The sequence below is a fragment of the Rhagoletis zephyria genome, unplaced genomic scaffold (genome assembly GCF_001687245.7).
Source record: "Rhagoletis zephyria isolate East Lansing unplaced genomic scaffold, Rhagoletis_zephyria_1.1 Rzeph_scaffold_04264, whole genome shotgun sequence".
Lineage (NCBI taxonomy): Eukaryota > Metazoa > Arthropoda > Insecta > Diptera > Tephritidae > Rhagoletis > Rhagoletis zephyria.
In genome coordinates this window covers 34,975-52,519 of record NW_016161347.1, presented here as the reverse complement: position 1 = coordinate 52,519, position 17,545 = coordinate 34,975, and the positions used below count along the sequence as shown (strand labels likewise).

The following is a 17,545-nucleotide window of genomic DNA, read 5'->3' as shown; positions in this document are numbered from 1 at the left end:
TTCTGTCACAGGAAAGCTTCTTAGGGCAACCACTTGTTAAAAGAAACCATTTAATGTAAAATCCTCCTTAATTCCTCCATTCCGTAGTCAACAGTCTACAATTTTATTTTGTAGATATGTATCTACATTTGTATGTATATTAGGGTGACCTTTAAATGTAGGAAGCAAATTTTTACATCAGATTTCCTAAACCTCAACCCCTACGTCGATGTTACTATAGGCGAAGATTTTACATATTAATTTTGGTTCCCATTGGAGACAGCCAAGGCGTTTAGCATAGGGGTCAAAGTTCAGAAAATACCTTAACCAAACAATTCCCGACTCCAATCGGGGCCAAAATTTATATGTGATGTCTGTGACCGCGGAATTACCGATTGAGGGGTGAGACTGAAAAAAATCCTTCATTTGATTTAGGACCACTCTAATGTACTACATACATGCTGGCAATGCCGATTCAATTGTTAACAACTTAGGGCCCGTTGTTCAATGTATGGTTATCACTACCAGTCACTATCAAAATGAAACATCATTATCCACGATTTCGACGTCATGCATATAACATGTAATCGATGAAACAGTCGTTGTATTTAACCAGAGGTTCTACCTCCGCTTTATGATAACTGAATATTGAACAAACGGTCTTTAATAGGGCCATTTCCCAGTCATTAGTTAACTACTAGAAAATCAGCTGTTTTAAACTATTGGTTAGCTAATGGATGTAAATTAACTGCAGTCAACCAATAGTTAAACTGATACTGTGAGATGAGAGATGGTCTTTAACATTAGCATGGNATTATTCATGTAGCCCCTGTGTTTATAGCAACTCACATGGCAAATTATATGTATGTATATAGCGAATGCACACACGACTGCTTGAGGTTTTGTTCCATGGTGTTAGCAATGCGCTTGTTGGGAGCTTTTGCTCAATTTGCAAGAAAACACTTAAAAAGCTTTTTTCACTTCTCAGCTACCGAAAGCTTCGCTCTGGGTATGTGTCTTCCTATACTCACCTTAAGTGCAGCTTTAAGTTGAAAACTTAAGATATAAAAGTAAATTTACCCAGCCGTGAATGTTTTAAGTCTGTTCGAATTATTACTGAAATCCTTACATAAATATAATATAAATGCGGAGATGCGTCTATTTGTTTGTTATGCTTTGACGCTTAAACTACTCAATCAACTATTGTTAAAATATTCAATTCAATTCAAATAATTTATTAAGTTAAATGAACTACTTATTTCAATAATTGGTTATTTCCCTAACAATGTGGACAGGATCCGGTAACACTAGTTTTCAGCAAAAATGTTCTATGGATGCAACTATGCAATTCCTAAACTCGAGTTAATTCTTTTTCTATCGATATGTTTTGGAGATATTTGCAATTTACCGTTATTCAGTTAAAAAAAAGAGTGGTTCCATTTAATCATGTATATCTTACCAATAAATTCACCAAATGTAATACAAAATACGGCAGATGAAAGCCAATGAACTTCTCCATGAACTGTACATAAATCACTTGTCGATAGACCTGATAGTTTCTGAAGAATTAATTAACAAAAAAAAAACTTACGTATTCGGCCTCTTTCTCATTATTGAGGCGAATACTTCCCGAATAAACTTCCCTCTCATCTACTTGTAACGGTGTGGGAGTTGGTATGGAGAAGGAAATTTTAAAAAGTCAACGGTAATTTTTAGCTACTTGAAACTTGTATATTCTAAAATTGACCGAGCTACAAAACTGCATACTCAAAAATTTTCTAGAAATTTTGAATAAAAATGTCAAAATTTTAACAATTTTTTTTAATTTTATGAACATTACATAAAGTACGAAGCTTTGTTTTATATAGTTTATATTGTAGAATGAACTACATTTTCATAAATAATTAATGAAACATTTTTATGAAAATAATTGTTAATATTATATTATAACAAGTTGTACATCAACATTTGACACTGACTGTACATATGTATGTACTGTGAATATTTTACACATGTATTCACAGCGAAAATTTAGAGATCAGCAGCCAACACTGCTTTTCAGCAAGAGAATTTGGCGATGTCAGAATTCCACTGCAGTATGCCAATAACAATTAAAAGAACCAACAGAACAGCTGCAGCGAGTGCTGCATATTTCTAACAAACGGATAGCTTTCGCCAACCCCAAATGGACGGATAGGCATAGTTGCTTGAAAAAGGCCCAAAACAAACAAAAAAGTCCCAAAGACATAAACGGAGAAAAAAGGCCCATATTTGGTACAATTGTACCAAAGTGGCAACCGTGAATCCAAGCTTAGCTTTGCTACTCACATAAATTATATTTATTTTTAAATCGTGTTCAATGTTGGCATATGTTCGTCGTAATTGTTTTTCGTTTTCCGATCCTAATACTTTCAAATCTTTGTATATGTATGCCTTTTTTCGCTCTAGGCTAGAAAATGCTGTATTTATTTGGATACCGTTTCATTATATTTATATCCATATATTATATGTTCAAAGGGTTTTTGCTCGGTTTGCTTTTCGCTCCCTACTTTTACTGAATCTCTGCCATCTTACCATTCTCGCTGTCTATTAATAATCCTTATGGCCTTAGATGCGCAGCGTACTCTTTTATTGAAGTGTTTTGTATTTTACATCATCTCAGGCTCTATTGATTGTACCCTCTTATGAGAATTGGTTTAAATGTTCTTCCACGTAGTCTTCGCTGCAATGAATGGTTTTATTTTGGCTTAGCAAAAACTGTTTATGGCATGAACATCCCTTTAAGGAGGGTGCTATGTCAATGCTTATTCTTCTTCCGTAGAGCTTGATTTCTGTTCTCCTAAGCTTACCTTTAAGAATATATTTGTAAGGCATTTATCATTTTTTATTTTTATTTTTTTTGCGTTATCCTGTTTTATAAATTTGTCATATATATGTATATAGTATGTAAAAGCATTGTTTATTGATTAATAAATGAGGTAATATTGATTGACTTGTGCCTTAATTTTGAAAGTTTTTAACACTGCTTGAACAGATGTTTTTTTTGTGGGCGTAGGGAAAAGTTAAGTTTTTTTAGGTGAAGGTAGGCATTTTTGGGAAAAAACATGTGATATCACTGCTGAAACTAACCAAAAGTCTCCTGCTTCATGCCGAATGTTCTAAGTTTTCTGGTTAGAGTGGTAGATAATATTAGCAATAAGAGTTTATTACCATTTAACGTCTAGGTTTTGTTAATATACAATCTTTTTACTTAATGTGTTTTAATATTCTTACTAACTTACATAACACTTAAAGTTTTTCTTTTAATAATTTATTTTACTTATTGGTCTTCTATTCGGATTGAAAACTAATAAAACTATTTTAACTTGTATTTTTTGAGGCTCCTTACATAGTTTTGAAGCACGCAATATTCTTAATAATAACAATAAATATATATGTATGTATGTAAGTAACTATTATGTGTATGTACGTAAGTAGATGCATGGTGGTATATACCATGGCGATCAAAAGTGCATTGTATTTTTTCTTAAATATTTGCAACGCTTTTCAAGTAAAATTTTTTTTTTTTTTGAAAAATATGATTCATGCTTTAATCAAAATCATATAAGTCAAACTTTCAAAGTTTATTACAGAAAAATTTAACAAATTTTGGTCTAAATTTCAAACTTTTTAACCCGAGTTGCGTTGATTTTTAATGATTTTTATTGCTGATTCTTATTCCACTTTGTACCATTTAAAAAGGGAATTTCTTGTAGAATAAAATGCGCAAGACCATTTTCAAACATATCATATGCATAAAACCTCAAAATCCGGCGAAAAAATAATCATTAAAAATCAACGCAGTTCTTTATCCGCCTAAAACATTCACTTGCTTCACCAGAATTACATAACCGTTTTTCTAAAAACTCAGATTAAAAAGTTCAAAATTTAGATGCAAATTTGTTGAATTTTTCTACGTTCTGTATAAACTTTTAGAATTTGACTTATGTAGTTTCGATTAAAGCATGAACTATATTTTGATAAAAAAGATAACAAAAAAAAAATCTAACTTGACTCACTTTTGATTGCCAGCGTATTTAGCATGCATGTGTGGGTAAAATCTTTCAGTCTATGTTCCTTGCATATGCACCTTCTGACCGAATTTTTCACATTTCAGCCTGCCCAGCACCACCCACCGGTGACTTTGGTGTGGAGTGTCCATTTATATTTTCCCTTCGACGCTCGCGAGGTATAGCGTCGCGCGAACACGAACCACTTTCCAGACCCGTTGAAGTTGTCATCGATTGTAGTTCCGTAGCTCTTTTGCTGCTCTTCTTCTTGCGGTAAGGATACAACAAGTTTAGCCAAGCATTGCGAGGCATTTCATCTATGAGCACAAAATATATGAATAACACAAATCCTTGCATGGTGGCAGTGAGGCAGAAGAGATAGGAGAATATGATACCGGCCTGCATGTATGCAAAAATGCCAAAAATCCATGATATGCCGAGCAGAAAAAAGAGCAACACCGACAAGCGTATCTGCTTTATGATCATTTTCTTCTCGTTGCGCTGCATTGCTTGATTCAGTGTATGCGATATGCTGTAGAAAACGTAGATGAAAATAGTGAGATTGGCAGCCACAACAATTGATATTGGCACTACGATGCCAAGCGTTAACGACAACCCGCTGGGATAGCAAATTCCGGTATTTGTTTGCAATTCGTATTCGGAGGGAATGTAAGTTTTAGGATCTATGCATACTACCAGGATAGTGGGTATGAGCGGTATGCCCCATGCGACTAAACAGGACTTAAGTATATATCTTTTCGGTCGCTCAATGCCGATAACGGTTACATAACGCTGAAATTGTAGCATCGCAATTATTAACATCCAAGCGAATAGCACTAAAATTGAGTATTGCATAAAGGCACCTAGCACTATGCAATTTATATATAGACGATCTTCGACCAGCTCGGCGGACATATCCTCTGTATTGACGAATACGAAAAGCACAATTTGCAGCGTTAGCGCCACACAGAGGTTTAGCAGCACTTTAGTGGAGGCGAGTGCGCGCCAACTCTTGAACATTACTGCTGTGATCCAAATCCCCAACAGTCCTACCAGCGAAAGTGAGCAACCCACCAGCGAAATTATGTCTAAAGCACGCATATGTATTGGTGTTATGAGCACATCGTTGCTAATGTCGACCTGCTTATAGGTGCCGCCCAATAGGAATGAGAATTGCGTCAAGTGATGTGTATGGCACTCAATTACGGATTGCTTCAGCAAATCTTCGATATCCGTCTGCACACCATTATTCACCCAAGTAGTGTAGTTCCAGTAGCCACAACCGGTGCCCGGTTGCGCTATGAGTGACGGATCCATATAATCGAAACGATTACGCAACAGAAATGGCAGTGGCTCTGGAAAATTTTCTGAAATTCATAAAAAAAAAAACAAATAAATTAATTAAAACTAACTTTTGCGGCGAAATGGTCTGTTAAAGCATAACTTACGTCTGTAGCCCGGTATGGAGATGGAGAGAATTTTGCTGAATGGTTTGCGCGTGAGTATTAGTGCCGGATCTACAAAAAGCGCGTCGTGTCCATAAACTTTCAATACCACCAACGGTAGTTACCCTCCGACAGCAGCGTTGTGCGCACTTTTTCCCACAAGCGCGTTGGCAAATATCCCGCTACTTGTAGGCCGGGTTCCTGCATCAACGACGAAACCGATTCGTTCATATTGATGAAACGGTAACGAAAATTCGCCACCGTTGCGTTTAGGAGCGCATGCGTGGCATTTGTTCCTGGTTCTTGCTTTGCCGTTGGCGCGTACACGCTATGCCGGATATGTTTGCACAACTCGGATTTACAAAAAAGACACTTATGTTTGCCGAAATATGTGCGCGAATACCTAAATGCCCCATTTTTACTTCCTCAATGGCATTTGAGTAGCCGCTTGCGACATCTTCGCTCGACTCGTCACTGGGACGTGAAACTATTGTCGTTGTCGATGTACTCGCGCAGCTTTCGTTTGGAACTTGGCGCGCAGACATCGCGTCCATATAGTGTTCGAAAGTGTCCAGTATTGAGTTGGTGGCATTCAAGTTTGCCGAAATGCGCAAAACATGTGGATCGCTCGTCATCAATCGGTCGCATATGCTAACCATATCCACCGACAACTCAGGATCCTGCGATGCGACGGCCACCTCGTGCAATATTTGCGAAGTTAAGTGCACATCTGCGGGCAACAAGTTGAAGTTAGTCTCACGCAACATTTTGTACAGTTGTCCAGTCACTTCTCTGCGCTTTGTTACTTCATCGTCCAACGCCTGCCTATCCAACAAACGTTCATGCAGTCTGTTAAGTTTATCGCTAAGTATGCATTCACGTGCATGCCGCAAGCAGGAAACGCGCGGCCAGGCGCTGATATCCTCCCATTCGGCGCGCTGCTCTTGCTTATTGTAGCGACACAAGCGCGTTAGCGGCAAACCGTTCGACTGTAGACAAACTTCCCGTAGGCCAGCGCGCTCACCGACGCGTGCCCGTTTCCAAATATTCGTGGTGGGGTGCGTGAGATTTTCAACGATGATGTAATCATGTTCGAATACTTCCGGCTCGCAATATTGCACTGAGGAGGACGTTGGTGTTGCGCTGGAATTACGAACGAATTCCGTGCTGCTGTTACGTATTAATGGTACGAAAGTGCTGCTGCCGTTTACGCTGCTGCTACCATCATCATAGCTGCCGCTGCTGTAGGCACTAGCCGTAGCGACAGAATCAACTACAGTGACATTGATTAGTGCCGGTTTATCAGTAGGATAGTGTTGTGTAGCGGTGGGCGGTGGAGGTTGCCAAAAATGCTGTTGATCTGGGTATCTGCGATTGGTTGGTGGCGCTCTGTTATTGTCTAGATTGGGCGGTGAGGGTCTAAGCAAAGGCAATATTTTTGGCGCACCACCTTTTTCGCTTTCATCCTCCTCGCTATCTGTATCGGGATATAAAGGCCTCAAATGGCCGCTGGCAAGTTTATGCTGATATTGGTGTAGTATTGCAAGCAGCAAACAATATATATAAATATTCATTTTTGAAGAATTTAATAGAAAATATGTTGCGTCAACGCAGCTACTGAATCACTCCACTGGTATTTATACGTTGAAAATTTCGCGTCAAATGTGCATTTTTTCACACACATAAGCGGCGCGCCTGCAACCTGATGTGATCTGCTACACAAACTAAACTAAAATACTGGCACTGATTGTTCAATTTGCACTCACCGCAGCAGTAATCCACGATTTTTCGTCGCTCATATACGTATTGCACACACATGCATACTTACATCTGTATGTGCACATACTTCCTCTCACCCTACAACCGCCCTAACCATGCTATATAAACCAACTACACTGATCACGTCGTAGTTTTCGCAGTTTGGTTTTGCAACGTTCATCGCATACGATCCGTAGGTAGGTATATGTATATGTACATACATATCTATATATTTCAGTGGAATTTTCAATAGCTCACCTTTTTTCTTATCTCAGCGCTCCTATACTCATGCCAGTACTCTCTGTAGAATTACCTTTGCTTTTGTCTTTGTATGTACATAGTATTGTACATATTCTATAAATATGATTACTTTTCAAGACGCTCTGCATGTTTATGTTTGCCTGCGCTCATGGGTATTTACGCTATTTGAAAAGATTGTTGACCGTTTGCGCACGCTTGCCTATATTTTGTTTATTTTTCGTGGCCAGTTCATTGTTTTTGCATTAGACGCTTTTTTGGATTCATGTACATACCTGTATACGAACTAATTTCCAAACTTACAAATTTTCAGGAAAAAAAAAAAACTCAGGTGCTGGAGCTCACGTAATGTTTTTTTTTTATTAGCTGTTTACCTGTGAATCAAAGCGTAGGCAAAATAGATTTTTAGGTAAACTTGGTCATTGTGAAAATTCATTCATTACTGAAGTAAGCTAGTCATTTTCCATTTCGGGTATAACAGACTTGAATTATAGAAATATGCATACAGAGATATGTAATTATACACAGAGAGTAATTCAATTAGACCGCAGATTTTCTTTTATATATATTTTTTTTATTTCATCAAGTTTTCTAGTCTATGGCTTCCTTTATGTATGAAACACAATATCCATTAAATGCTCACCACGGGATGAGAAAATCAAAATTTTCCACAAATTTTTGGCTGTATATCATTTATAACGCGAATGACTTTGTTCTTGAGCTCTGAAGACGTCTTGGGCGTATGGACATGAACTTAGGGTAGCCAGATGGGCTGATTTGATCAGTGCTGTACATGTGCTGAGTTTTTTTTTGTACTGATTTTTAAGAACCCGAAATCAGTACGCAAAATCTAGCGTGTTCAAAAAAATGGTTGTTTGATAACTCATAGCTGTGAGCAGGTTGAAAGCAATTTATTGAACGTGGAAACGCAGCGTTAATTTCAAAGGTGTCACGTTGCAATTGTTTCTTTTCTTAGCAAGTGGCATCGTCCTGTTGAAACCATATACATATTGTCCAAGTTCATGTCAATAGCAATGCTATCAGTTTGTGTAGGAACTCGATATCGAAACGAAAGTATCGATGTGGCACTCATTTAAAGTATAGCTGCAAAAATATCCCATTAGCATCGGAATAAAAAGACTCGATATCCCAAATATCGATACCAAGTTCAAAAGATATTGTAGGAGGGACGATTTCGAACTTAGGGGACATGAATGCAACGATAGCGCGCTAAATTTGTATGCAGCAGTTGAGTAGAATTGAAGTATTTCTTCCAAAGCCGTGTACCAACTAGATATAGCCATAGTTAGACCTTTTTATTTTATTCATTGCATAGTGGTGCTGTGGCTAAGGGTAAACAAAAATTCTATCAGAATTCGTTTGGCCGACAATTGCGGCGTCTCTCATGCGGAAGTGAAAGCTATAAACACAAGGAGCAGTAAAGCGGTTCGAAAAGCTTTCGATTTTCTCACACGTAACTGCAGATTGGTAACTTTTTTCCTGGACTATTTGTGTTGGATTTTTCGCAATTATTCAGTATATGTTCGTATTTTTGCTTTTAAGAATTTTCAGAACTTCTTTGGAACTTGTTACGATTTCTCGCGGATTTCACAGATCAAGACTACATTTAATTCTTTATTTTGCATTTTATGAATGCTCAGAAAGTTAAGACAAAATCTGTCAGTAGTTTTATGCTTACAAAATGTTNTTTACTTTTTATTAAATAATGCATCCAGCCGAATAGGAAAAAATTAATTTAAAAAAAATATATATATTTAACACAAGCACTTATTAGCGGCCTATATAAAAATAAAAAAATATTTATATATATACATTCTAAATAAGAAGTAAATCCGACCATAAATAGGGATTTTTTAAATATCTTGACTCTTTTTCATGAAGTAATATGCATTTTAAATATGCACCAATTCGGACCATAAATATGCATGTTTTCAAATACCTCACACCTGCGCCATCTAGAGGAACAATACCTATTTCATATTACATTGTCCTCGGATTCTGAGCTAAGTTTGAAGTTTCAAGTCTCTAGCTAATCGAGAAACTGGTTAAAATTTTATTGCAAGAATTGGTTACACACAGGGAAAACTTAACAAAAGCTTGTAAAAAAGAACAATATTCAGATGAATCATCAATGAGCTTAGAATAGGCGAGAGTATTTACATGCCTTTGATAATTGCACTAATTACAGGAATTGCATTTACTAATTGGTAAGAATACGTGACATAAACAGCTTTCTAATACACATGTACTTATGTATGTATAAAAGTTACTACAATTTTTAACTACACTAAAATTTAAATAATCTGTAAAAAGTAAACTTCTGAACACTTACGTATTTTTAAGCAGGAAGATAGGAAAATCGCCTGGACGGTTTCAAGACCACTGCGAATTTCTGTGAGAACAAACAATTGTAGAGAGAAGATTTATCAACATGAAATCAAATTAAGAGATGCACCCGAGTCCACAGTCGAAGACGACGGAGTCGATGTACTACCGCCCAACTATGACGAGGTACGAATAGCAATGTGGAGGCTGAAAAACAAAAATGCTGCGGGAACTGACGGGCTGGAAGATAAGGTAATTAAGTGCGGAATACAGAATATATAAATTCCAGATAAACGCATGCTCGACAGTTTTAATTCAAGTGTGCTCAGCTCAATCCACAAGAAATGTGATCCCGCCATATGGGCAATCCACCTTCTTAATGGGGCGTAAAAGGCGTGTTCTGTAAAACCATGAAGCACGCCATCAATGAACTGATTGGGGCTCAACAGTATGATCAAATATTCACCAAACGCGAAATCTTGGAAAACACCGCGAAAAGCTGATCGACACTCACTACCTATTTATCTATTTCAAAGTCACTTTGACGGCACAAAAAATAGTAGCCTATACGAGGCGATGTCTAAATTTGGTATCCCCGCGAAACTGATACGGCTGTTGAGCAATACAACCAGTTCCGTCAGAATTTAGAAGCCATTTGCTTCAACCCTAAAAGCTCGGGGGAACATATTGGCGTGGCTTCTAAGAAGCCCTTTTCAGGCACATTTTTGAGCTCATAATTGGGGTTACAACTCAGAATTGTGGGACTTTTTTTGTCCAAAAGAACAATTAATTTTAAACTCATAAATTCTGTGCACTCTGAAATTGTTTAAAGCGATACATATATTTGTACGTTAGCATATAATGTATATACTATCTATAGATGTAGTTAAATAGAGGTAATCGAGGAGCAAATAATATACATACACACGCTCAATTTCAGCCTTCAATGGCCTTATTGAATACCAGCTCGAGAAAATGTCATAATATAATAGAAATGTATAAATGTAAGTACTTATGTCCGCATAAATATCAATCACCAAATGCAGTTGAGCAAAGTCAATTTTGATCAAGTGCACAAAAATAAATTCCTCAGATGCGGTTAATTTAATTGATACTCTGTATGCAAAAGAGTAACTAATCATTCATGTCAGCTGTGCGGTTTCCGTGTAAAAATTGTATTTAAATGAGCCGTGCTTATTATAGAATAACATATAAACATAAGTAGTTGTTTATAAATTATGTAAATGTATACATAGATACTTATGTACATACGTGTGTAAATGTAAGTGTAAAACAAAACAAGAAAACGTACTGTTTACATTTACTTCACGTGTTTTTATTTCATGAAAAAATTCTAAAAATGCATCACGCCATGCCAATCATTAGCAAGCATCATCGATAACGTGCAAATTTTAGGCATTAATGCAGACAACAACGAGACTATTGTTTAATTAAATAAACAATAATAGCTGAAAGCGAAAAGAGTATAAAAGAAGACGCTGTGCGATAAAATCGTAAAAAAATGAAAAAATCTGCATAAATTAAAAATATTTAAAGAAGCACCTATATACCTGCATACATACATATGTATAAACAATTGTGTGGTAGAGCCGCATCACTGGTTGAAGCGTGCCGGTTGAAGTAGATTTTACGTAGGCATACGTTGGCTTATATACAAATGTCTGTATATATGCATTTGGTTCTTAAATTCACCCGCTGGCGTTTGCTTGACGACCGGCATTACGTCGTATGGGGTGCTGACTGTTACAAAACCAAATATTAAAGCATTAATTTAAGCAAATAGTTACAATAATTTATTTACTTGTATATGTTTGTATGAATATACCCATACCTACATACAGTGGCGGTCAAAAATGGATGAATGGTGTTTAGTTTTTAATATTTACAATGTTTTTCAAGCTATAATTTTATTTATTTATTTTTTTTTATAAAAATATGGTTCATGCTGTATCAAAAACTATATAAATCACACTTTCTAACTTTACATAGAACTTAGAAAAATTCCAAAAAAAAATTATCTAAATTTCTAGCTTTTTAATCAGAATTTTTATAAATTTTTTGAGTATGCATTTAATAAGCTTATAAAAATTCTAGTAAAATGAGTGCAAGTTTGGAGCGGCTTTAAAATCGAATTGATTTTTAATAATTTTTTTGCGGACAAATTTTCCCGTTTTTTCTTTTCATATAAATAGTGAAGTTTAGTAAAACTGGCGTTTACTTTTTTTGTTTTGTTTTTTTCTCGCAAACGGTCCTGCGCATATTCTTCCACAACAAATTCATGTTTATATGGAAATAGGTGCAAAACGCCGCCAACAAAAAAACAAATATTAAAAATCATTTATAAATATTAAAAACTAAACACCATTCATCCATTTTTGACCGCCACTGTACATATGTACATGCATAAGTATGAATGTACATATGTACGTGCAGTATTTATTACACATTATTGTTGCTGCTGTTTTTTGAACTTCAAGTCACTTCATAAGGTGCGTTCGTTTAAAATCTCCAACAGAAACCAACCAACTGCCAAATTCCGGCGAAATGTCATCTGTTCGCTCACAAGAGAGAAATATCCAAAATAGTACGCGAACAGAAAATTTGCAGGAACTTGCAAGTTAGACGAACAGCTGATATAATTTTTGTTTACATACAAAAGTGTAAAATTTAAAACGTACGAAAAGTCATCGCAAAGTGTTATACTGACACAGTTTATTGATTAAACAAATAACTACTTATTTCTTACAAGTTTAATTTGTCGCATTTTGTAATTTTTATCTTCCAAACCATCAAATTAAATTTTGTGATTTGCGTAAATGCCAACCAGCTGTTTTTGATCAGCTGTTTCCCTGTTGGCAAATTGCTGTTGGCAAAAATTTTTCCAACAGAAACTAACAGCTTCCCCTCAAAATGAAATGTCACTTTGCTCTCTCAATTTCCCCTACTTTGCAAGTTTTTTGTGTACGCGAACGCAAAAACCTGTAAGTTTTGGTTAAACATGAACAATTAACAGCTACGCGAACGAACCTATAGATTGCGAGTGGGTTTGAAATTTCAGTGAAGCACCCGATATCAGTTGGGGCTACAAAAAAGCTAATAAAAATTGGAGGAGAAGAAAAAATTTAGCGCAAAATTAACAAATCTAAAGTAAACAATTACTATTACTAGGAAATCATGTGTAAATATGTACATATTTATAGATATTTGTAGGTATTTAAATAAAGCAACGAAAAGTAGAAGTGTTTCAGTTGTTTCTTCTTCGCAAACTTGTTTGGCCGTAAAATGAATAAAAAACAACAAAAATATGTAAATTATATTTTTGTACTTCTGAAGATTTTGCAACAAAAACCACCTTAGTTTGGATGTTGGTCGGATCTGGAATGTACCCTGGATCTACTTTATTGGTTGCTATGAGCGCAAAAAAAAATACATAAATACTATCGAAATCCCCACATTTAAAATTCAATTGAAAATAATTGCTATACGAACTTTACGCCTAACATATTCGTATCTGCTATCGTGCTTACGCTCAATTGAGTTATCTGCCTCACAGGTACATATCTATAAACAGCGTTAATACATTTTATCAACAATGGACTCACTAATGTATCGTTATTGTTAAAATTACCACAATATTCGAAAATTGTTAATCTGTTTATTTGTTGCTTGACTACGCATTGTTATCTTATCTAGCAGATATTTTTTTAAACACGATATGGCAGCGTTCCATTCAACATACAGTGCTGGCAGAAATAAGAGAAACATTTCTTTTTTCGGTTAGTTTTAGCTATATTTATTTTGTTTATTTAATTTTTAATCGGTTTTTGTAAAAGTATAGGACCTTATGCTATATAACAAATTGCATATGAGCATATTTCTAGAACTTTTGATTCTGGTGATCATGCATAGTTTCGTAGGTATATAGTCAAAATCGCTTTATCTTATGGGTATTTTTCATAAGTAAATATGTTGTAACAAAACATTACAGTGACATGTTTTATCCGATCTGAAACAATATCCGCTCGCTGTATTCCCAAAAACACAAGTGAGTCAACGTCATAATTGAGCATTGTTTTTTTCTTTTGCATGCAGCATTTTCTTTACCAAATATATATGTTTGGACACTGATAATTTTTTCAAATAATCTTGAGTCTAAAAGTATTATAAAAGTATAGTACCTTAGAAATGAAACCACTTCGTGGCTCTGATGAAGCACACGAGCGTCGACGAAATCTCGCCAGAGCGGGGCAGTGGGTAGTATGGGTAGTGCTCCACGTTTTCGAATTCCTTTTCATCACGCCAATTACAGCAGTAGTCGGTTGACTGCAAACCCATTATAGCAACGTTGGGTTCCCGTCAGACCCGTCGGTGAGAACTCCAATAACATGTCGGAGCAGTGGTCGCTCCAAGCAGAGGAGAGGGCGAGATCTACGCTTGTCTAGCTTAGGCCAGATGTGTCTTGCTATCCTGCAAGTAGGCCCCGCAGACCATCTTCTATTTTCCCGTCCGATAAAGTTATTCTCCAGCCAGAGTTTGAATGAAGATAGCGGAATGTCCGCATTACGAGCTGTATTGATTGCAGGCAGAAAGGCTCCCACCATTGCTAGTTCATCTGCGACACAGCTTCCCGGTATTTCTTTGTTGCCTGGCACCCATACAACATTACAGACGTAACATCTTTCCAGTTTATTAAGAGTACGTCTATCTTCAATATCAATCTTTAAAGTAGGTTTGTCACAATTAAGTGCTCTAATAGCTGCTTTGATATCAGAAAATATTGTTACAGCCTTAAAAAAAAAATATTAATAGTAAATACTAAGATAATTGATTAGCCACGTTCAACTAATGTACAGCTTGCCTGTAGTTTACCATATAAGTCTACAAGTAGAAAGTGAAGCAAGATCTCTAAGGTATTAGTCGGCATCGATGGTAGAGCTCCCGTGATCAACGGGCATGCCACCCTTTAAACCTTCGCAAATTTGCTTCTTATTGTAGATTTATCTACAGACGGCCACCAAATCTTGATGCCGTACAACAGAATGGGATGCACAACCGCTGTTTATATCCAGTTCACAATATAAGGCTTCAATCTCCATTTTTCCCTAACGCTGATTTACGCTCTTCTATATTACGCCGCCAAGTTAAATGTCTGTCCAGAATAACGCCCAGATATCTAACTTCCTCCGAAAAGGTCAGTGCGATGCCGTTAAAGGAAGGAAGCTGTAGCCGGACAGTTTGAGTTTTCTTTGAGAAATTTAACCATGACCGTTTTTGCCGGATTGACACTAAGGCCTGCTTCTTTGGACCGGATGTCACATAGAATTTGAGGGTGCTTACCAACTACCGTCAGGGCAGGATCATCCGCATAAGCAATGACTTCGCATCCTGTGGCCTGCAACCGAGACAGCAGAGTATCCACCGTTAGATTCCAAAGGAGTGGAGAGAGAATACCACCTTGTGGAGTGGTATTCTAGCTAGCATATCTAATTATGGATACCTCCCCCATCTCCGAATATACATATAGTTCTACTGCCTAAGAGGCGATGAACAGACTCGACCAGAGGGTAATTAAGCCAAATGCGAGTTAGGGCTTGGAGAACAGCCCCCGAGAGAACATTATTGAAGGCACTCTCGATATCTAAGACCACGCTTAGTGCAAATTCTTTAAAAGCGGGTTCCTTTTCAGTGTTGCGGACAACACTATGCAAAGCTATATCCACAGAGCTACCTTTCCAGTAGGCGTGCAACAGAAAGAGGGCTTAGTAACATCAATTTTCTGTCACACCTGCGAGTATAGAAGCCTTTCCAGAACCTTGAGAAAGAAAGAGGTAAGGCTTATCGGTTTCACGTGGGAGGGTCTACCTCCCTTGGGTATGAACGCAACTTTCGCCAGAATCCAACCCTTGGGTATGAAACTAAGTTTAAGAAAAGCCTTTTAGATTAACACAAGTATCGAACATGAAACACACCAGACGCTGACTGGAATTCGGCAGGGAAAAGACCATCCATGTCAATCGGCACTTGTTTCTAGATCCCATAAGATTGTATGTACATATGTATATCAACAAAATATATCAAAGTTGACGGGTGAGTTAAAGAATTTTTTTTCACTCGTTCCTCGTTCCCATAATTTTGACTATATGGATGTTCATATTGTATATATGTATATTGACAATAATAAGGGTATAGATTGATACTTACGAATCAGGTACATGTTTGCGATCGCCGTTATATTTGTATAAACAAGATTGCTAAAATATTTGGAAATACATATTTTCTACTTTTCACAATTTTTCTCAAATAACTATTATTTTCGCGGAACTTACCAAATGTAAAAAAACCTGACCACGTGCAAATTATTCAATTTTCTGGAATTCAGGCTAGAACATCATAGTTATTCGTATATTCCACAAGGCGCAAATAAAGAAATAAATAAATGGTTCATATTCTGGAATTTATTTCAACTAAGTAATTTTTCTTGGAAAACAACTTGAATACATACATAGATTTTCTCACAGAGAATCAGGAGATAAAAGGAAAAAAGTACACAATGAAACGAAGAGCTTAATGAAAATAACTTATATCTTACGTTGCAATAAAATGACTAAAAAGGATAAAATAACAACTACATGCACATTTCCTATCGCTTATAGTTTGAAGAAAAATCTCGGTGGAATGTAGGCGTTTGATGGCTCAGGTGCAGACTCGGCCGTTTCAGCTGGTGCGAGGTATTGATTATTCACATTCGATGCCGCTGGTGCGAGGTACCGCCTATTTACGTTGGAAGCAGCCACCTGTTTGCCCAAGTCCACAACATTGCCACCACCATACTGTTGTATAATCTGTTGCTGCAGTTGGAGCGCCTCAGCGGGTGTCTTATACTTTACAAAGTGCACTTCCGGTATGTGTGATTGGTGTGTGGTGGTGATGTGCTGCTGTGAGGCGGCTGGCCTTGGTGCGCTACGACTTGGCTCTTTGCTGAGTACGTAAATTTGATTTTTTGTTTCTTCAACAGACTGTGATACGGTATTCTGCAATGGCTGTTGGTGGTGTGGTTTGCTGCTTTCATGTGCATTAATCACAATCACATTCAAGTGCTTTTTCACTGTGGCAACTGGCTCTGAAGCTTGTGCGACTTGTCGATGAACGGCAGTTTCGGAAGGGGTGCTGAAATAGTAAAAGTCCTTACGGTACGCAGTTTGCACCGGCGCGGATGCGGCTGGCTGAATGTGGTGGTGTGAAGCGGCAGCAATTGGTGCATTATCGGCGTATTGTTCAGCAGGTGCAATTTGTACAGTGGCGGGTGCTGGATCGGGCGGAGCAATGTATACATTTGGTTCGGGTGCGCTGGCGCTGGCATAATTGTAGCCTTCACCTTGGGCGCTAGCAGCAGCCACGAGACATAAGTACTGAAGAGAAAACCACGAATAAAAACAAATTAAATTAAAATTTAAAGCTGTTGCGCTGCTGTTTTATTTCATTTCATATAATGTTAACGAAATTTCCTTTCGATTATCCGATTCACTTACCACAAAATAGCGTAACATTTTATTCCACGCAATGCTCAGAGAAAATACGTTTCAGTTCAAAAGAGGTTGACGAAATACGCTCCGATTCTTTGCACGCGCTATTTTATACCGCCGGTGAAACAAAATTTTGTCATTCCACAAACAATAGTAGAATTTCAAG

General features: G+C 37.0%; 2 protein-coding genes across 2 annotated transcripts; both read right to left on the bottom strand.

Annotated features, from left to right (window-relative positions):
* Positions 1-3,639: 3,639 nt before the first annotated feature.
* Mayo (mayo) lies at positions 3,640-7,192 on the bottom strand. Its single transcript, XM_017625810.1, is given in 4 exon segments — positions 3,640-5,395; positions 5,477-5,594; positions 5,597-5,776; positions 5,779-7,192. Coding segments are annotated over 4 exon segments (2,838 nt in total). The 5' UTR covers positions 7,048-7,192; the 3' UTR covers positions 3,640-4,124.
* Positions 7,193-16,299: 9,107 nt separating this feature from the next.
* Positions 16,300-17,403, bottom strand: LOC108370481 (uncharacterized). The gene is made up of 2 exons (XM_017625808.1): positions 17,386-17,403; positions 16,300-17,265 (listed from the first exon to the last, which is right to left on the bottom strand). Exons 1-2 carry the CDS (start codon positions 17,401-17,403, stop codon positions 16,504-16,506), a joined length of 780 nt encoding a protein of 259 aa, XP_017481297.1. The 3' UTR covers positions 16,300-16,503.
* Between the last annotated feature and the right edge of the window lie 142 nt (positions 17,404-17,545).